This window comes from Archocentrus centrarchus, chromosome 1 (genome assembly GCF_007364275.1).
Source record: "Archocentrus centrarchus isolate MPI-CPG fArcCen1 chromosome 1, fArcCen1, whole genome shotgun sequence".
NCBI lineage: Eukaryota > Metazoa > Chordata > Actinopteri > Cichliformes > Cichlidae > Archocentrus > Archocentrus centrarchus.
This window is the reverse complement of record NC_044346.1, coordinates 18,752,187-18,774,291: the sequence shown is the minus strand read 5'-3', so window position 1 is coordinate 18,774,291 and position 22,105 is coordinate 18,752,187. Positions and strand designations below refer to the sequence as shown.

Sequence of the window (22,105 nt, the reverse complement as noted above, 5' to 3'; positions counted from 1 at the left end):
GGCTAACTGCCTCTGGGTATGAAGTCTCCTGGGAAAATGAAGGTTTGACTGTGAAATAAAAGCAGGAAGAGGATAGCACTTTTATTTTCCCTAGCAGCTATTGGTACTTCCCTCAGGTAGTTACAATATTGTATATTGGCATTTCAAAGTGCACGATAAGGCTTGTATTACTTTTACTATTCCTATATCTTGTTTTTCTGCCCAAACGCTGAATGTTCTGTCTTACACGGCTCAAGGGCTTTTGTTTTTTTTTTTAAGAGAACATAGCCTTGCTTTCCTTAAGCTTTTCAACACATTATTGGGACATTTGGATAGTACTCCTTTGTATTTTTTCTTTTAATTATGTTACAACATATTTCAAGCTAGTTATATATTTTTTCATATGTCACAGCACATGTGGTTGTTAAGTCCTGGAGATTTTTTTTTACTCATCCTTTCAGCTGTAGCCACTACTAACAGGCCACAGCATAGACTGAAAACTCTAATTGCTACAAGAATGAACACAGGACTCGGCTACTGTGCCACTGCTACCACACTGTTCACCTCATAGTGTGAGACACTTGACAGGGTGGCCAGCCTTTGTTTCATATTTTCCAGCTCGGTATGTTCTTATTGTCATACCTGCTGCTGAAAACTAATACAAGTGTCTTTTCCCCTAGAAAGATTCACATATGTGCAGAAATGGTTTTTGAAGCCTGAAATCACAGCTCAGTGCAGTGCACTTCGCTTTAAATGCACACATGTACACATCTGGTGCTGCAGATGTTTCTGTCTTTACCCCTCGTCCCATGTCAGGTTATCAATGCTGCACTCACTTTGGCTGCCCGCCCCCAAAGCAAGGTGGCCCAGGACAACATGGACGTTTTCAAGGATCAGTGGGAGAAGCAAGTTCGCATCTTGACTGAGGCTGTGGATGACATCACCTCTGTGGATGATTTCCTTTCTGTGTCAGGTATGAGGCAGCACAAATTCCTCACAGACTGGCTGATTGAAGAAAATGATCCGCATCCTTCTGATTTTCGCTCATACGGTTGAAGCGAGTGAGTGATTGAACGTTGTGGCTTGTAGCTTCTGGCACCAAATTTAAAAAGAAAAAAAAATCTTTATAGAGGCTTGATGTGAAAACCAAAATTACAGTTTGGTTAATAAGAAATTACATTTGAAAAAGAAAAATAGAGTGAGGCAGAAGAAAACAGCAATTTAACAGTGACATTAAGAAATGAAAAAACTTTCTTATTTATGTTTTTACAGCATATTCAATGTATTAATTTGTTCTTTCCCTTCATGCGCAACAAAGTAGAACAGTGTCCAAATAAGGCAATACTGTAGGTTTTGCATTTGTTCATACTCAACATGTTTCCAGAAGAAGTAAACTGAACAATGCATTCACATTCAGGGACAAATGAATCATTACATTCAATTCTTGTTATTATCAGCAACTAATGCAAAAATGATTTCAATTTCCAGGGATAATCCGATCATCAAACGTTGGGTTACATAACGTAATCCCTGGTTCTTTGATAACAGAGTGAGGTGTTTCACTATGGGAATCGCCTTGGCGTGACCAACTACGGAAGCTCCAATGACACCACGTCTGTCTGCGACAGACCTGCCAAGCCGTGCTCAGGGCCCCGCCCCTCCTACTATCACGGCTGACCAGCTCCTCCCTACTCATTCTAAGCAGATTTCTTTCCGTGCCCAAGCAAGGAGGGAAGTGATGGTGAAACACCTCACTCTGTTATCAAAGAACCAGGGATTACGTTATGTAACCCAACGTTCTTTTTCTAACTTCGTTCGGTGTTTCACTATGGGAGATATAGCCCACTCCCGGATTGCGCCAGCCCTCCCGAAGCTGTGCTCCAGTGCTGCCCAGGATCTCAGCTCAGACCTGAGGCACTAGACTCCAGGACTGCCTGAGCCAGGGATGACTGAGCGACATCCAGTCTATAAAACCGCACAAATGTGTGTGGTGTAGCCCAACTCGCTGCTGCACAGATATCCTGGACTGACACCCCTCTGAACAAAGCCCAGGATGTAGCCATGCCCCTAGTAGAATGAGCTCGAAGCCCCGATGGGGGCTGAGTACTCTTACAGCTATAGGCTAGAGTTATAGCCTCTACAATCCAATGAGACAGCCTCTGGCGGGACAAAGGCCTGCCCTTGTGGGGGTGGGCCCAGGAAACAAACAGCTGATCAGATTTCCTGAACCCAGCTGTTCTGTCCACATATGACCCCAAGGCCCGCACAGGGCACAATGTGTTAAGCCTGCGCTCCTCTACAGAGGAAAAAGGCGGGGGGTGAAATGCCAGCAGTTCTACTGTGGGGCACCTGTATGATGACTCTATCACCTTAGGGACAAAGGCTGGGTTTGGCCTCAGGCATGCTTTAGTAAGACCAGGGGCCAACTGTAAACAAGAGGGGTGAATGGACAAAGCCTGTAACTCACTAACTCGCTTGGCTGTAGTTAGAGCCAGCAGCAGAGCGGTTTTAAGTGAGAGAAATTTCAACCCTACAGCCTCGATTGGCTCGAAGGGGTGGTAGGAGAGTGCATCCAAAACCAGTGATAAATCCCATAATGGGACCAGTGGCCTTGAGACTGGGAGCTTACGGCGTGCCCCCTTCATGAAGCGACACACAAGAGGGTGCTGACCAATAGGTTTATCACCCAATCCCACATGGCAGGCTGAAATAGCTGCCAAATAGACCTTTATTGTGGAAAAAGCTTTCCCTCCGTCCAGCAAATCCTGAAGAAAACACAGCAACTCCACCACAGAGCACTGAAAAGGGATAACCTGCCTTTCATAGCACCATTCTTCAAAAACACGCCATTTACAACTGTAAAGAGAGCGTGTGGAGGAAGCTCTTGCATTCTGAATGGTGTCAATAACCTTCAGAGGCAGACCCGCAGCATTCAAATTCGACCTTTCACGGGCCAGGCCCACAGAGCCACCCGGTCTGGGTGAGGATGATATATCTCCCCTCGCGCCTGAGACAGAAGGTCCCGGCGGATGGGGAGCGGCCACGGTTCGCCCGCCAGGAGCTGAATTATTTCTGCTAACCAGTGTTTCGACGGCCACCGTGGCGCTATTAAAATTAGCGACAGCCCCTGATCTCTCACTCTGATTAGGGTTGGAGAGATAAGGCTGAGAGGCGGAAAGGCATATAGCAGTGTGTCTGGCCATGGGTGGGCCAGAGCGTCCATGCCCAGTGGGGCGACTGGGTCTGACAGGGAGAAAAACAGTGGGCAATGTGTGTTTTCCTGCGAGGCGAAGAGATCTACGGCAGCCCGGCCGTATTTCTGCCATATCTGCTCCACCACCTGCGGGTGAAGTCGCCAATCTCCGAACAACGGGTTCCCTCTGGACAGGAGGTCCGCCCCCCTGTTCAGAATACCCGGCACGTGAGTTGCCCGAAGGGAGAGGAATTTTGTGCTGCTCCACACAATTATTTCCCTGGCCAGTCTGTGCAACTGCAGGGAACGAGTACCACCCTGGCGGTTGATATAAGCAACTACTGTAGAGTTGTCTGTTTTCACCAAAACATGTCGACCCTGGAGATACGGCAGAAAATGCCTTAGAGCTAAGCGCACTGCGTGCAGCTCCAGTATGTTGATGTGAGCCCGAGAGAGCCTCCGAGACCAAACACCATTTACTGCCCTCCCCATCATGGTTGCGCCCCACCCTGACAGAGATGCATCTGTGGTCAGGGTCATCCTGGATGACACCGCGCCCAGAGGTACTCCCGCCGCAAGAGCTGCTGGGTTCCTCCAAGGTTGGAGAGCCGCTATACATGACGGTGTTATTTTTACACTGTGACCGAGATGGCGGTGAGGGCACAGACGTAGGGACGTGACCCAACGCTGAAAATCCCTCATCATAAGCAGCCCCAAATGCACCACATTTATTACCGAGGCCATAAGGCCGAGGAGGCGGAGACAGAGCCGGAAACGCACGACTTTCCCCACTTGAAAGAGGGAGAGGCACTGAGTGAAGGATGCGATCCTGCGCTCTGAAAGCGTGACACGATAAGATCTGGAATCTAAAATGAGCCCCAGATATTCCGTATACTGTGCGGGTTTCAAGCGGCTCTTTTCCAGGTTGATTTTGAAGCCGAGCTCCGTAAGGTGGTTTGCCACCACCCTGGAATCTCTGATCGCCTGCTCCCGCGATCGGGAGCATATCAGATAATCGTCTATGTAAGAGAATATTCTGATGCCGCTGTTCCTTAACGGAGACAGCGCTGCCTCCACACATTTGCTGAACACCCTTGGGGCTAATGATAGCCCGAATGGGATAGTCTGAAACTCGTATGCTGCGTTCTGATAGGCGAACCTGAGATATTTCCTGTGTGGAGGATAAATGGCGATGTGAAAATATGCGTCTGAGAGGTCGATTGTCACAAACCAATCGTCTGGGTGAACGGCCCGACAGAGCGCTTTGTGTGTGAGCATTCTGAACGTGTACTTTCTCAAGTGTTTGTTCAATACACGTAGATCTAAAATGGGCCGGAGAGAGGAACCCTCTTTTTTTGGAATGAGGAAATAGCGGGAGTAAAAGCCCTGCTGAGCCTCCTCGCTCGGGACCGCTCTGATCGCCTGTTTGCGTAACAGGGAAGCAATTTCGTCCTCCAATACGCTTGCTGACTCTCCCTTGGCCACTGAAATCAACTTTCCGTTGAATTTCGGTGGTTTCATTGCGAACTGAAGCCTGTATCCTTGGGAAATGGTGGCCATAACCCAGGGATGGACTGCGCATGCGCGCCATTGCTCCAGCCGCGCAGAGAGCGGGCCCATGAACACGTGTGACGTCACCTCTGCCTCCCGCATGGAGGTGTCCCCCTCGCGAAGAGCGCCAGCTCCCTCCGCAGGGAACGTAGTGACATGACAGTGACTTTCTTTCATTTTTTTCATTTTCTTTAAACTGGGGGGACATTCTGCCCTTGGCAAACTGCCTGGTTGCAGGAATGCACACTTTATTTCTTTTTGAACCCCCGAAACACAATGAAGTGTCTGAAAACTTTGGGCAGTGCTTGGTGACACTGATAGATTGCTTTGAAGTGAATAATGAAACCGGGGAAGTGCATGGTGACACTGCGACCTTTGACCCCACATCTCCTCTCTCTGAACTAGGTGTGGGAACCGAGAGAGGGCTCCTGATGAACTGGGAACCCCAGGAGCCTCTGAACCATGAACCCTGGGAGGTGTGGTTGCCTCTTCCAGCACCTTCCTCCTCTTTGAGGGAGGAGAGAGAGGTGATGCACAACGTTGCAGGCTTGCTAGGCTGAACGCTTCTTCTTCCCTTCCCCGGGGTGTGACGTTCGGTTCTTTGCAGCAGCTGCTGCAAAGGAGTGTTTGCCCCAAGGCCTTGGGTTTTCTGCCTTGACCTGGTGGGAAGGCTGCAGTCTTGCCGCTTGCCTCTGAACTTTAGCCCCACTCTGCCTACCCCTCACGACTGCAGCTGCTGCTGCGAAGCCTACTCTAGGCACCTGGTGAGATTGTGGGTTCACTTTTCTGGGTAAGCAGAGATTGAAAGCTTCTCCCTCCTGCTTTCTGAGAGTGCTTGTCTCTCTCATTTTCTCCAAAGCTGGGCCAAAGAGACCCTTGGCTGGGTCATAGGCTGCATCCATGATTTCAGCCTTCTGAGTGTCTCCCAATCCTGACAGGTTTAGCCATAAAGCTCTCTCACCTGAGACTGCAAGACCCATTACCCGCCCACAACCCTGGACTGCTCCCCTGGAGGAGCGTAGGATGAGATCGTTGACCACACAGATCTCATCCCAGAGGGCCGGGTTTGGAGACCCCGAGTCCAGTTGACGGCCCATGTCCTCTAAAATCTCTGCCTGATAAGCTGACAGCAGTGTAACCGCATTAAGGGAACACACCGACTGTGCTGAATATTTGTACATCCTTTGATAGATGGATGCGGTGAGGCGATCCATCTTACTGGGCAGAGAAATATTAGAAGAAGCTGAAACTGACCTGCGGTTAGGGTGAAGGTGATAAGCCACTGAAGGCTCAACTGCTGGGGGTCCGGTCAGCCCCAGCTCACCCATTCCTTGCATCTCCAGCTTAGAGCAGCCCTGGGTAGGAAGCTCGCTCTTAAAAGGGCTAGACCAATAGCGACTCATTTCTTTCATGCAAGCAGGCACTGCTGGCAGAAGCTGCTTTGCAGGTGGTGAGGCTGGAGGGAGCCTCTTGCCATCATACAGGTCACGTTCTGCCCCTTCAGCCGCCTGGGCTGCTGGCCATGTGATGCCCAGCTTGGCAGCAGCCCGTTTGCAAACATCATACAAGTTGCTGTCCACTGGGGGTACAGCTTCAGCCCCACTTGGGGGCCTGGACTGCTGGGCAGGGAAGGTGGAGTCATCCTCCTCTTCCTCCATGTCTTCTAGGCCGAGGAGGTCGGAGTTGGCATCGCCATCCGCATCCTCATCCGCCGGCTCACCCTCAGTTGGGTCGAGGAGCCCCTCGAACAACTGGGGCATAACCGGGGACACTTCCTCCATTATGTCCGCCCAGCTCGTTGTGGCTGTCGGCTGATGGATATCAATCGTAGCATTGTTGGCTGACAGACAGGGGTCCTGGCTGTTAGCCACTGCTACTCTCAACCTCCTTTCCAGGATTTTCTCTGGCATCAAGGCGCAATGAGAGCAACCTTGCGGGTCCGCCAGAGAAGTTTGAGCATGCTTAGCACCCATGCAAGCTATGCACATCGGATGAGAGTCCCTGCCCGAAATGGAAGCACCGCATGATGCGGGGCATGGGCGGGATGCAGCCTCTTTGGCCTTCGGTTCTGACCCTTTGGCGGGGGTAGGAGCCGTAGCCATCGTGGTCGGAAAGATGGTGAGACTGAGCTATACAAGGCTCGTCGTGACACGTTAGCCTGTTTGTAGCTAGCGCTAGCAACGGGGTTAAGTCCGAGCTAGTCGCCGTGAGAGTCAGCTCGTCGTGACACGTTAGCTGAGCTCTACCAGTTGATCCAGCTAACAAATTAATGCTAACTGAAACCTAACACTGTTTAGGGTCGGTTAGCAAATTAATGCTAGCCAGACCTAACACGGTACTGACCCGCTAACAAGCTAATGCTAGCCGGACACCGAAAAGCTCGCCGTGACGCGTTAGCCCAAGTTACACACACACACACAACGGCTACCCTGCTAATTAAACCCAGGTGACCGCTGAAGACAGCTCGCCACGACGCGGTCGCTGTCCAGGGTGTATAACTACCAGTACACTTCTTTCGAAGGACTTACTCAGCACAATCCAGACTGAAAACTGGAGAACTGCGTTCGGCGACGTACTCCTCTACGGGACGCCTGAGAACTGTTAAACAGCTAACCAAGCCAGCCTGGGCGCGCTGAGGGAGCCCGATGTAGTTTCTCACGGGAAGAAAGCGAGAATGAGTAGGGAGGAGCTGGTCAGCCGTGATAGTAGGAGGGGCGGGGCCCTGAGCACGGCTTGGCAGGTCTGTCGCAGACAGACGTGGTGTCATTGGAGCTTCCGTAGTTGGTCACGCCAAGGCGATTCCCATAGTGAAACACCGAACGAAGTTAGAAAAAGAACAATAATTATTTCTCCCAACAACTGAAATCCTTGGGTCCTTCCAGTTCCATTCACTGTTATCCTTTTCCCTCTCTTTCTCTGAAGAGAACCACATCCTTGAGGATGTCAACAAATGTGTAATAGCTCTCCAAGAGGGTGATGTGGACACTCTTGACCGAACTGCTGGAGCTATCCGGGGCCGAGCTGCCCGCGTGGTCCACATCATTAACGCTGAGATGGAAAACTATGAGCCCGGGGTCTACACCGAGCGTGTGCTGGAGTCCATCAAGCTCCTGTCTGAGACTGGTTAGTGCGCTGTACACAAGCCCGTGTAGCTGTGGAAGCTCCAACATGAACCACAGCTTAATGTAGTACTAGTATGATGCATATACTATCCTTCACACCTAGACTGTGTTAAAGATTTTGCTACAAGCCTTTGGCAAGTCAGACTACTTTTAGGAATAGTAGAAACACACACACACACACACACACACACACACACACAAACAAGCTGCATTTGTCTCTATGCCAATCAAGTCAAAAAATAAAGACATTTTCTAAATCCTTCAAAAGAATTGAACATTTTTGAGCTGTGTTTTAGGGACTATTGGAGTTTTTATATTGTCTCAGTAGTATATACTGGACTGGGCCCCTGAACGTGTTGTGTATATATAGAAGCTTGTGCTTTAGGCCTAAAGATCTAACATCACTTCTTGATTTCTGTTATATGAATCAATCAGGGGGTCCCGCGCAGTGGCCAGGTCTTCTTTTGCTTACAGTTTAGCATGTATAGAAAGCATCTGTGAAAGTCAATATGTACAGGAGCTGGTAAGATCAGCAGTGCTATGTATACAGGTTAGTACAGCCGGTAAGCCCAGAGGAGGAAAACATGTATCACTCAGTCACCACCTACACCACTTAGAGCTAAACTTTGACATTGCTTCAGTGCATTTGTAACGCTTCCACTTTGAGCGCAGGTGTTGAGGTGTAGTCTCGTATTATTTACTAGGTGGGAGAAGGTGAAATCTTTTGCAGTGTTCTTGGAAGATATGCGCACCAGCTACATGAAAAATTCAGACAAGTCTCAGTAGAAAAGATGTGTTTGTTCATTTTTGCCAGGGCTGTTCATGTTACAACTCCAAATGTTGTAGCAATTTTTCATACAAAAACATTCCTACAATACTACAATAGCACACTGGTGACAGTTGTCTGTTTTTACTGCAATTTTATATGAGGCTTTATATTACTTTGTCTTGTTTACAAGGTGTCTAGACACAAGCAAAGAAGAAAAAGTATGGTGTCCTTGCCATGAAATATTCAAATCCCTTAAAAATATACCATAATATGCCCTTAAAATGTGGCATCATAAAAGATGGATAAAATAAAAATGCAGGATGAAAGGAGAGAAGTAATTTAGCAATTACCTGTCCACAAGAATAAAATCGGACCACAATCCCTTTTCACATCGGCACAGCAGCAGCTCGCCTCCTTGTTATACTTTTCTCCATCCTCACCCTTCCTTCCGACTCTGCTTTCTATCTCTCCCATTAGAGCCCATTTAGCGAGCTGGTATATCTATTGTTTCGCTCGTTACTTTCATCTGCCAGGATAATTGAGAGACACAATCAGCTCCCCTCCCTGCTAGCTGATAAGTCGCAAACAGCATTAGGTGTGCCACGTGTGTTCATGCAGCCATCTGTCTGAGACCCTCTTCTGGCGCTGAACCCCACCATAATAGTCTACTTATAGTGTTAGTTATATGGTATCTTAAGAGCATTCTGTTCAGTCATTGCATGATTCGGTTTAATTGATTGGGGTAATTAATTGATAGAGTTCAGTGGTGATTATCTCATGGATGCCTGAGGTCAATTTTGTATGACTTAGAACCTTGTCCCATACTTCGATTTTATCCTCCACGGAGCAAGAGTCAGCACAATCAAGAAGCATTATGTCAGCGTTACTAACACCAACAAATGGATAACTGTTGATGTTTCCACATCACATACACAGTTTCCAACTTGAAATAGGCTGTATTTGCAGCAGTTTTGATAAATGCATCTACCGGGCAACAATTTCTCCTGTAAATTTAACACTTGAGCTAACTGAAGGAAATGACTGTGAACTGCTGTAATACTTTCCAATATGTTGTGGGTTTTGTGTGTGTGTGTGCAAAGATCGCACTTTTGTTCATGTCGGCATTAGGCCTTAAGGGTGCAAAGTGTTTAGTTTGGATTTAGTTAACTACAGTGAGTAGCTGCAGTAGACTCATTTAAGACGCACAGTTTCAAGGTGACTGGCAGCGAGGTTCACCTTAAGGTCAAGGCTGAGGTGATTTATTCTTCACAGCAAGAACATGCAACAGATAGATTTCTTTTGCATTTTCTCATGGTGCTTGACCATTGGGACAACTTCTGTCTTAAATTTTAACAAGGTTTCCTCTCAATTTGGTTGCTAATTGAGATGTTAAGGCGGGGGAATTAGCAACTGGGTTAGACGAGTTTTTCATTGGCTCCATATTTCTCTTTGATGAAGACCTGTTGTGTTTTCCCTTCCTGTTTCCTTCTTAGCAGTAGTTGGGGGAGTGTTTGTGGTGGTAGTGGTGTTGGAGGGGTGCACTGTGCACATTTGATCTGGACCATAAAGCACTTATTGATCCTTGTGAACTTTTGCTTCCCTCTCCCCTCCGTCCTCACAGACCTGATGTCTATGGATTTGAACACAGTCAAGGAGAAATCTATAGCTAGGGGGAAAGATGATTAAGTGTAGCTGAACAAAGAAAAAGGATATAGGACCACACAGTTTTTAGAGGGTACTGAGTCCAATTAACTAGATTCCACCAAAAAATCAATAGCTGTCACCAAGGATTTCACTAAGCGATTTGCGCAAGGATTTTAGTGGAATTCATTGATGTGGTCCCCTTTTTTAAACTTTCCTCCAGTTGTGAGCATGTGTAAAACATTTATCGTTTTACTCTGTCTGTGTATGTGTATGTGTGTGTGAATAGTTGCGTGTTTTGAGTTGGCTATTTGTGTTTCTATTGGATTGCTCCTGTGTTTATGCCCACGGCCACTCATGCCAATCACAGCCGCTTGCCTTTCTTTCTGACAGCTGGTACACAGCTCTCATCACAGCTACCTACCCTTTGACCTTGTCTTAATTTGCCCATCCCACTTTCTCATTTCGAGTGTGGCCAGATTTATGCCCAGGCCAAATACAGGCAGCCAAGGCTCACAACTCTTCAGTGTAAAGCTTAGCCATAGATTCCTGACAGACAGTCTACACATGGGCCCAGGATTGAAGCGTGTCCTTGAGAGAGAGAAAAATCAATAGCCTAATGGGAAAGTGGTTATGGCTTCCCTCTCGTCCCCCCCCCAACTCCTTCCTCACTGATACACTTTTCTGCCCACTAACTCCCTTGGTTTAGACTAATCTTCTTCTCAAAAGGAGAAACAAATTTTTAAGTTGGTCATTAACATGGTGTCTGGAGAGGGTAGATTAAAATACTGATATATTGCCTAAGTCAGTGTGCCATTTAGGTAGCAGGGTGATGTTGCTCCTTGTTATTACATCAGGGCACAGTAAATAGGATTTAGCCAGGCTTTTGCAGTGAGTAATAACACACATGGACACACCACCACCCACATGTCATGCCTGTAAATCAGTGGATCAAGAGCACTAAAAGGAAGTGCATCAGCCACTAAGGCTGGCTCATACCTGGCATTAACATGCGCCTTCAGTGATCTGATCACAAGTGGACTGCTCAAGTTACCACTTGTTTTCAGCTCTGACTTCCCCGCTCTGTTTGCAGATAAAAAAAAAAAAAGCAGCCTGACTCTGTGTGCGAGACCAACTGCCAGTCCTACATGGACTCAGTTTTACAAACACTCTGCCCTCAACAGACCACCAGAACACAATCCTTAAATATGAATGTGTCCAAGTGCAGGACATATTCACGTAGACACAAGTGCTAATGGAATGTGCCCATATGCAGCGACAGCCTGCTTTTAATGAGTCATCAGTGTGTTGTGCACATTCACACATGTACCCAAAGAAATCACCTGTTAATGCCAATTGGAGGGTCTAATGGAGAAAAACAAAGACCTTTCATAGAATGCAGCTCTACAAAATACCTGTGTGTGTGTGTGTGTGTGTGTGTGTGTTTTTCTTCATCCTTTTTGTATAGCTCTTAAGTGTACAACATAGTTGTTGCTATAAATGAGTTATAATTTTTGAATCTGTGTCCATTGTTTTAATGATAGAAAAAGACTTTTTAACCAGACAAACAAATGGCAAACTAAGCCTGCAAAGAGAGGAGGTGGGATCTTTCAATCAGTGAGTAAAAAGAGGCAGACGTTGGGAGAGAGTAGTGATGAGGAAATTGCTATGGAACTGGCAGTGCAGTAGGAAGGGGTAGGTGGAACAATTTAACCAAGGTTAGTGTGAAGGAGAGGAGAGCAGTAAGCAAGAAGATTTTTTTTTTTTTTTCCAGTATTACATATACAGTACATTCACTTTGTGGTTCGACTGCTGATCATCAGAGCTGTTAAGATTCACATAAATGAGAGCTTTCAAAAATTAGGGACCGGCCATACAAACTGTGTAGCTATCTTAAAGCACATTCGGTGGTTTTGGTTTACGTAAGTGCAGCAGCACTACATTCTAAAGGCCTTGCTGAGTGTTACATAAGGTTGCAATCGTGCCAAAAATTAGCCGTCTCCCATTCATCATCTACATTGAATGGGAAAAGGCAGATTTAACTCTAGAGAACGATCTTTTTGAACAGGAAAAATTGCAAGGCTCTCAAATATCGAGAGAGGAAGTAGAACTGACCTATCATTTGGGGAAACACTGATTGTTTCTTTTTGGTCACGTTTTTGTGCTTACCTGTGCAGTGAATTAAGATAAGAGGAGATGCTGCTTGGCTGCAGTGCTTGTAGGACAGGGATGGAGGTTAATGACAGTAATATGTTTTATAAAAGGTTCTGTAATTTACAATTTTGTGGGCTGCTGTTATTAAGCCCCTAGCTATTCTTGATGCACCGTGTTTTGTATCCCTTCCCACCTTATTTCCTCTCCCATCCTGCTTTTGTAAATTACGCCAGGAAAATTATGGTCTGACTAAAGTATTAAGATTTTGGCGCATTGTATTTCATGTCTACAAACATTTGCCCTTTTTATCAAATTCTCATTCAGTCACACAATCTGTGCTTGGAGGTTAGTATTTAAGCTTTTTTTTTTTATCTCTAGATTGTGAGTGTTAATCGCATTACTAGAAAACAAAACTGTACCGTTGCTCTCATTCTCTATATGAATCATATCTCTGCCCTCACTGGCTTTGAAATAACTGTGCCAATTACAGTGACACATGACAATTACAGCTCACCAAATGGAAGGAGGCTTCATGAGTAAAATATTTTATTCTATCATAGTGAGGCAACTTGTGCAGTGATGATGGAAATAAATGTTAAAACAATGCTTATTGTTTTTGAGTTTTTTTCCCTCCTCTTTCATGGCATCTTTTTTTAAACTCATCCATTTGGATACTGGTAAGGCTTAATATTTTGCAGCATGGCTCCTTTGATAGCTGTTGGCTACAGCTCATCTTTACCAGCATCTGTCAGTGAGTGAAATCCTAGTACTTTAGCAGATCTGTTTGGTTAATGTGTAGCAGCTAGATGTAATTTTCATATGATTTAGTAATGGTAAATATGGTGGACCATTCTGCATAATAGCAGTGCACCTATTTTGCAGCAAATGTGTCATGCTGTCTTTGGATAGCTGCATTGGTTCAATTAGCTGAAGGAAAAGCTTTTCACACTGTATAAAGCAACTGTGCATAATAACTATAGTAAGAATAGATTCTGGGTTGACATTTCCTTTTCCTTTAATATAATTACTTAGCATGTGGTTGTTGATAATTTCTCCAAAATGGCAGAAGACTGACATTATGCCATGAATATATATTTTTCTGTATGATTTCTAGCTAAACTGCTTTAGTATTGCTGTATTTTAGTGACATTTTCCACCAGATGCGCATAGTAAATTTCAAAGTCAAGAAATCTCCAAAGCTCTGCTTGCACAAATCATGGCACTACCATTAAAGTGGGGCCCCACAAGATATGAGTTCCACTATAGGGAAATCATATTAAAGCATAGAAATGTGAAAACTTTGTATATATACATAATAATACCTTAGACCAGTGATTCTCAAATTGTGGAGTGATGATTAAGTAAATACCATGTAATTACAAAAGTAATACCCAAAGAATAGCTTGGTGTATCTGTATCATATCAGCATGAAATTTAAGTAACAGGGCAATAATGGGACAAAAACCAATGGGTAATAACTAAAAAAAAAGAATTAAGCATAACTATTTTAGCCTTGTGATGACAGCGGTGCTCAGTTGATCAATTTTAGGTGGAAGAAGAGTCAAATGACACATCAAAAGCCTCCTTTTATGTGGGAGTGCACAGAGTCTGAAGCAGGAAGCCTGGTTTAACAAAGAAAGTTGATAAACGCTGTTGTTGGCGCCCATTATAGATGACTCTGGGTTTAGGTTTTGTCAAGCCAATAGAAAGAAAGCCTCACTGTGTCAAACTTGCTACAGTATGTCAAACTATGTAAAACCATTCTGTAAACATTTGGTAGTAGTATTTATTTTCTAAACTGACTGAAATTCACTAATTCAACTTTGCAGCCACAATATGTGTATCTTATGATAATATGCAAAATCTCTGTCTGTGTGATTGTTTGTTTGGCTGCCAACTCCGCCTACACAATCAGGAGTTGAGTAACCAAACTTGGCACATACGTACATCTTGGGCTCCTGAAGGTTCTTATCTATATCAAATATTATGATGTCATCATGTTGACCAACGGGCTAAAATGACCCACTTTTAGTATTTATGCAGCTATAAAACCTTATAGAAGCATTCTGTGATTTTAATTTCATGACAGTAACATCTAATTTATAGCCAGAAAACCTGAATTATGGATGATATATTATGGCACTGTCACACTGCATAGCAGTCACCTATCAAAGGGCTAAAATGACCTATTTTTAGCATCTAAACAACATCTACCAAGCCTATTTTTTTTTTTTTTTTTTTACTTCTCTCAGTATAATTAAGTATGCCAGTTTCCAACAGAATGAACAGACCAAATAATACTATTGCATGGGAATGTACTAGTATATACATTTATAAAGTATGAGACACAGCATATACAATTATATCTGCAGTCTTTTTTTTTTTCTCGCTACTCAAGTGCAAATAAAACCCCCCAAAACAAAAACAGCGAACGCTGTTCTGCTGAAACATTGGGAAAACTTGTTAGCAAATAGTCCCGAGGGGCCAAGATCATTCATTTAGAGATGTTTTTGTGTTCACCTGTTTAATGTAAGTGCATGTAGTTTCACTTTATGTGTTTGATTGTCTAAATTAGGCTGTCTTAATGTGAAATTGTGGTTTAGGAACCAGAAACTGTGCAGATTGCGCTGTTTAAATCTTGTTAAACATGTCGCAGGGGCACACCATGTCTGCTTTGAGGTTTGAGGCTTTCATTGTACTTCCATAACTCCTCACTTAAAGTATGCTTAAGCTTAGAGGGTGAAAAAAAAAATCCATCCCTACATGGTCACATTTAATTCCCTTCATCATTTTTCAACTGGAATGAGTGAAATTGCTCCTTACCATCAGCAACTTTGCTCATTAAGAGCACAGAGAACATTTAAATATTTCTATTTAAAACGCCTTCCCAGCAATTCCCAAAAGCCTATTTTACGCTTCTCCAGTAAGTGGATTAAACTGAATTAAAAATGAAAAGAAAAAGGGAGAGACTTTTTTTGTAGTGCCTTTTATGTTTGGTGAAATATAGCTTATGTTTTATATCAGACAAATAAGCACATTGCAGATACACCTTTAGTGCAAGCTCGTTAATTGATTTAGTTCACTCTGCATGTAAGAATGGGGGAAGGTGTGGAAAACAGTAATAAAATCTCAAAGTTGGCTCACTAGCCCAGCTGCAATACCTCATTTCATTTACCTAATTTCTTTTCCACTGTTTTTCTTGTCTCTCTGTGCTCATTAGACCCGTCGTCTTCTCTAATTATGTTGTCTTAAGCTATTCATAGCGTCAAAAATCTAGTCTATTGATACATAGCTGCTGCTTGCTAAAGCAGCTGAGTCATTTTTTTTGCTTAACGCATATAAAAATAAAGCAATGTCCTTCTCTTACTTTCTCTCACCCTGTCTTTCTCTATATAAAGTCATTTCTAATATCTGTTGTGGACTTAAAGAAAATACTTTTCTATTTGTACACCTGAAATAAAATCAAAAGTAATAGTGAGTTTTTAGCCATTTGTTGTGTTTGAAAAAAAAACCTATAAATATACAGTAAATGGACGCTTTTTCTGGCTGGCAACTGGCTTTCCAGGTAAGCCATTGCTTTTGTTATGATAATTTACTACAGCACAAGGTCCATATGAGGGAGGAAAAAAACATTATTATATTCAGAATTCAATTATAGTGACACAACAGGAGATTACTTAGAAAGGTAGCCTGCTAAATATTTAAGACATTCAGTCTGTATTTTTGGATATTAAGCAATGTCTATTCACATTCAGCACAATTCATTTGAAGACACAAAAAGCATAAAGCGCTTCCATCAGGTCTAGCCAATGGATCCCGACAACAAAACCAACCATTTTTATGGTCAGTAGGGACGTTTCTTTTGTTGCTTGGCTTTTGTGTGGCTCAAAAAGACTTTGATGAAATTGTTTCCCTTCATCGGCATTGTGAATTAACAGGCTGAGCTTGCATCCTCGTGCTCTAATGCTGAAACACACACACGCACGCACGCACACAAACACACACACAGACCCCTCCCAGCTAGCTCCCAGGTTACGCACACATGCACGCACTTCCCCACGCCACATGGCAGCATACACACAAACCGATCTGTGACAGACAGGCCGGTCTTCGTGCCGGGTAAGCCGATGTGGAGTAGCTAATTGGTGTGCCGTGTGTGAATGGCATATTGTTGTTTACACAGAGGTTTAGGGTGACATTCCTGAAGTGCACAAGTGAACAGACTGATGAGGAACGCTGCTAGACAATTTAAAGAAAGTTGTGGTCATGTCCTCGAATAGAGAAAACGGCACAGTAATAGTTGTGCTTTCATTATATTTTTCCTTTTGTTAACCTTTCTCTTATTATAGAAAAAAAAACCTGTATCTCCTGTCTCTTTTTTGTTCTCTGTCTCTACTTCCATTACCCCTTTCTTTCTGCAGTAATGCCCCGATTTGCCGAACAAGTGGAAGTAGCTATCGAGGCACTGAGTATGAGCCCCCCACAGCCCTTTGAGGAGAATGAGTTCATTGATGCATCCCGTTTGGTGTATGATGGCGTCCGCGATGTCAGGAAAGCTGTCCTCATGATAAGGGTACGTCCATTATCTTCTGTAAAAGCGCTAAAGGGAAACAGTCACTGAAATGCTTTTAGAGCTCAGCTACGGTGTCAGAAAATGTTTTGAGATGCCAGTTGCAAAAAAAACCTAATTGCAGTAATTTCCTGTCTTCCTCATTTATTCAAAATATTTGATTGAGTATTTCAGTCTAAACATCTGAATGATTTTGTTCATTTTCTAGTGCTGCTAATTTGTCATTGACAAAGTGTTGCGCTTATTTGTTTGAATATATGCTTTTTTTTTCTTTTCTTTTTTTTTTTGCAACTTCACTGCCATTATGGTCTTTATATTCAGTTTAATATGTTTAAATGTCTATCCTACAGAGATTAAAAAAAAAAAAAAAAAACTTCCTGAGTCTACTGGTGAACATGACAGATGAGACAAATTTCTGACACTTGCTCATCCCTTTCCAGAATTTTTGTTGTACATTTTAGGGACTTTATTCCCACAACAAACTGTGCTGCTGTCTGTCTTAGATGATAGCAGAAAAATTAGTGACAAAAATACATCTGCCCTAAGGATAAAGAGCAGCATAATTGAAATCTATAATTCTCATTTGGAGTGTCACACCTGTCACATGATCTGTTTTATGAAGCTGGTGGAACACTTGACAGCATATCACGATAAAAAGGCTGCATAACAACAAGATACCAACTGTAGTGTTTCACATACCAAATCTGATGTTACAGTATCTGCACCCCCCTTCCCCAACCCCTCAAACTGTCCCTCCCCTCTTCACCACGTAATTCATTTATTCAACTTTATGCAGGCTGGAACGTTTCCCAGTGCAGCTCTGGGAAAAAAAAAATCTAATTATGGGAAATAATTTGATGTTAGTAAATAATGTAAAACAGGCAGCTTTGAACTGCCTAGGACCAGCTGGCTTTATAATCCTATCCAAGTTCAATTACTTTCTGGGGAAACAACTTGGAAGATCCTTGCTTTCTCTGTTGCCTGACTTCATCATATAGATAGCAAATGCCGGTGCCACGTGTAATTTTTATTTATTTTTTCATTTATTTTTAAGTGTATGTTTTATTTTTTTCCCCCCACTTACACTAAGTAATAGCTCCTTTAGAATTTTTACAGCACAGATCTCATGAGCAGTCAGTGGATTAAGAAACCAATTCTCCACAGTGTTTAAAAATTGAGGCTGAACTTGAGAAGAGTGGAAAGTTATTAAGAAAGTTCTTGGAAATGTGATTTTGTCCTGGCCTTTATGTGCCCACATACACATACACACAGGGTAGGGAGAAAGAGCAGCAAGTGTGGAACAGAATGGAAGCGATCTGAAAGTGAACAATGGTTGCAGACTGTAATGTTACCAGTATTTACACCTGAAACGGACCTACAGCATGTCTCACGTAGAAAGCTTAATTTTTGCTAGATTTACAAATTTAAAATAAAAACAATGAAAGAGGCTGCTGTGATGCATTGGTGGGGGGTTATGCAGTTTCATACACTGTTTAAATGCTAAAATATTATCTTAGTAGGCCCCTTTTCATAAAAGATCTTTGAGCTTAAACAAATTATAAAGCTCACTCAGGGGTTGATAAACCATATACACATAACAGCATAATCTCCAAGGTAACTCAACCTCTGAGTTGGCAAAACCACACAGTGGCCTGATTGAAATGAAAGAGGGGGCTGCATTTTTCTTTTTTTTTTTCACACAGTCTTAATGTCTGTGTGATCACAGCTCTAATTAGACTGTGCTAAAGATTTTCTGATGGAGGAAAAGCACAATCCAGCATCATCACTGCTGCACCTGTTGTGAAATAAGTTGGTATTACTATTGCTTACACCACCGCTGTTATTCGACTGGGTTACTTTTTTTTTTTAAACTGACTATCGTGAATAAGATGGTCAGTAACTGGTTCCATCACCCTGGATATTGTGGCCTAGCCACTATTAAAGACAAACATATGCATCAGCAATACACTGCATTTAATTTGTCACAAGATGGAAATTAGGTCAGTAAAGAACCAAAATCCTATGATGCAGTGAAGCAAACAACAAAACAAAGGCTAAAGAAAATAAACTGATGTTCTTTCAACTAATAAAATCAATTAAATTGTATACTAAATAAATTGTAAGTTTTTGCAGTAGAATAAGCTGGTGTGCTTTTATAAAACTTTTATTACAAATGGATATGAACAAAACAGGCAATTTTAAAACTATAAAGAAATTGTATTCCTGCTACTTTGTACAAATAAACTGACTTGAATTAGAAAATGGATAATGAAGCTCCACATAGCCTGAGCATTGTGTGAATAAATTATGAGGGGCTAATTTTCAATGTGTAAATGCTCTTCCCTTTTAAATCTTTTAAGCCTTTTAAATCACCAGTTCATCGATGCAATCACCGAGGCAGAGTGGGCACATATTTTATTTTTATTTAGGCAATAATCATCTCACTGATTGCGTTGAAAGAAAATAGTTCACATTGTACCAAAACTAAGGAGATCCAGCAGAGTCACCCGCCTGTGCAATTCTAAATGTAGGCCCTCCAGCAACCTGTAGTATTCTTGTAGTCGTGTTTGCTCCTTTTGAGAAAAATTAAACTGCTGTTAGTTTATTATAATCATGATATAAATAACCAGGCAACACGGTGCTCTTCACACGCATATCTGTGATGGAACTGTGAATATAGGCTGTCATCATGTAAGAATAATTTTACACAGATACATTTCTATATTTGATCATCTGCTCTGCAGCAGCTAAGCCACCCAGCTGTGTTCCCATTGTGAAGCTGTTAAAATCGCTCCATCTGCATCAGATCAACAACTTGCTTTGAAGTTACCTGGCAAACTACCAGCCTTTTTTCATTGAGACATCCTTTAAAAGACAGCAGACAGGAATAAAAATGCTTATTAGTGATTGAGTCACTCACCTCAGTATGCTCGCAGATACAAAGTTACACACACATTGAAGCAGATATTGTCTAATTTCTTCTTCTTTCTTCTTCTCCATTCTCTTTGCTGATTCCTTATTTGATGAAACATACAGGGATTTCTCTTTAGCTTTGAAAATATTTTAGCCTTGAATTACTTTGAGAATTTGCAGTCGCCGCACAGCGGTGTTTAAATATGTTGCATAAAAAAGGCATTCAGCCTTCAAACAGTAACTTAGGGTTTGGCTAAAGACTTTAAGTAAATATGTTTTATGTTCATCTTTAAAAAAAAATGTAATATAAGATTAAATATAATATTAAACCTATCTGTACCGTCTCTCTGCTTTTCATTTGCAAAGAGTTTTGAGGTTTTCCATTTCATAACTACTCTGCCCGCACCATCACTTTCCCCCCCAAGCCGCTTCCTCCCCTTAATTGACTAAAACTTGGCAGCCCCTTTTTGGCTTTCTGTTTAACATCATTCTGTATAAACTGCAGTTACAATCAACGAGCTTGTGGAAATGGGTCCAGATATTTACCTGTGAATAATGCACAAATACAAGTTGTTCACAGATTCATTGTTCTGCAGTTAAACAGCATACTTTGGGCTGTATTAAATGCATTTGGAGATGACTTTTTCTTTCCTCTCAATTATCCTTTTAGCACTCAGCAAAAGGATGATGCATAATACATCACTGCTGGTAATTTAATTTAGAAATACCTATTGTATATGTAAGACCTTATATAGGAAAATGCCCCCCCCCCCCCCCCCCCCCCCCAAAAAAAAAAAAGAAATTTCCAGGTATCTTCAAGTCATCCTTTACGCATGAGAACAACACGATTCCAGCACACTGGGGCTTGAAAGCAGAGATAACTGTCCTTTTCAGCTGTCAATTTCAGTTTGTTCCCTGATCTCTGACTTTATCTCGGTCTTTGTGTTTGCTACAGACACCAGAGGAGCTGGAAGATGATTCTGACTTTGAACAGGAGGACTATGATACTCGCAGCAGGACTAGTGTTCAGACTGAAGATGACCAGCTTATTGCTGGACAGAGCGCTCGGGTGAGTGGACGTTCACTTCCCCTCTGTGCTGCAACTTCTCAAATATACCTCAGATATTAAAGCTGACGTAAAACAAAGAACATATATTTTCTTTTGGTAAAGGGTAACAGCAATACCAAAATGACCAAAGTGTTGCTGCTTTAGCAGTTGGTTCAGATACATTTCTCCCCATTCCCCGGCTCCTCATAATTTGATTCATCCAAGCAGTTCCACTTACATAGCATGACAGTCCATTTAAATGATCCTAACAAGCTGAATTATTTTAAATAAACACCATTCAGGAATGGCAGGTGTAAAATTGCAATCGTAAACACAAAAGTAATTACTAAATTCCCTTCAGACACTAGCCAGAACACAAAATACAGTACAATACTGAGCCAAGGCTTCAGTCATGATCACCATGGGCTGGGCTTTGTTGCACATTAGTGATTTTTCACTTGGGCCCAGCTTAAAGGACATTAAGAGGGTATCAGTGGTTGCTCCCCTCCAGCAACACAGAGACTCTAGCGGTGTGCTGCATGTTGAATGGATTGTGGATGGCAGGAGTGTGACTTGGCCCAACGCCTCTCCCTGTGGCAGAGGCCTGCATCATCTCGCCTGTGTCCCTCCACAGTCTGCATGCATGGGGCTAATGCATAAAAAGGGAGAAATAAATAAAATCAAAACAGCAGGTTTTTGTGACTTAATGTACTGCATGTAATATGTGCTGTCTGCAGAGAGTTAGAACAGCTAACTACTGACTGCTGAGCCCTGTGCTGGACAGTGGCCAATGTGACAACTAGTTCCAATAATGGGATCATAATTGGAGCCAATTATAGTGTAACAGCAACTGACTCACTTATGTCAGTTACACATTTGCCACAGTGGTGTACTGGTCATGGCTTCAAAGAAAGGCTGTTTTTTTTTTTCTCCTTTTTTATTTATTGCTGTTATATTTCTCTGGGGCAGATGTGGCTCAGAAGTTAGAAAGGGTTGTCCTCTAATTGGAAGCTCGGTGATTCCAGCCCTGGCTCTTCTAACCTGCATGTTGAAGTATCTTGGGCAAGATACTGGACCCCAAATTGCCCCCGATGCATCCGTTGTGTGTGAACGTTAGGTTAAAAGTGCTTGGGCATTGGGGAAAAAAAGCCTGTGAGAATGGGTG

At 43.0% G+C, this 22,105-nt stretch overlaps 1 protein-coding gene across 1 annotated transcript in view; it reads left to right on the top strand.

Moving 5' to 3' along the window:
- Window positions 1–22,105, top strand: part of ctnna2 (catenin (cadherin-associated protein), alpha 2) — a 379,156-nt gene that overhangs the window by 335,932 nt on the left and 21,119 nt on the right. The window contains exons 11-14 of the mRNA XM_030740562.1: window positions 796–952; window positions 7,646–7,846; window positions 16,831–16,982; window positions 20,848–20,961. Coding sequence (XP_030596422.1) covers window positions 796–952; window positions 7,646–7,846; window positions 16,831–16,982; window positions 20,848–20,961 — 624 coding nt within the window. The remainder of the gene's footprint in view (window positions 1–795; window positions 953–7,645; window positions 7,847–16,830; window positions 16,983–20,847; window positions 20,962–22,105) is intronic.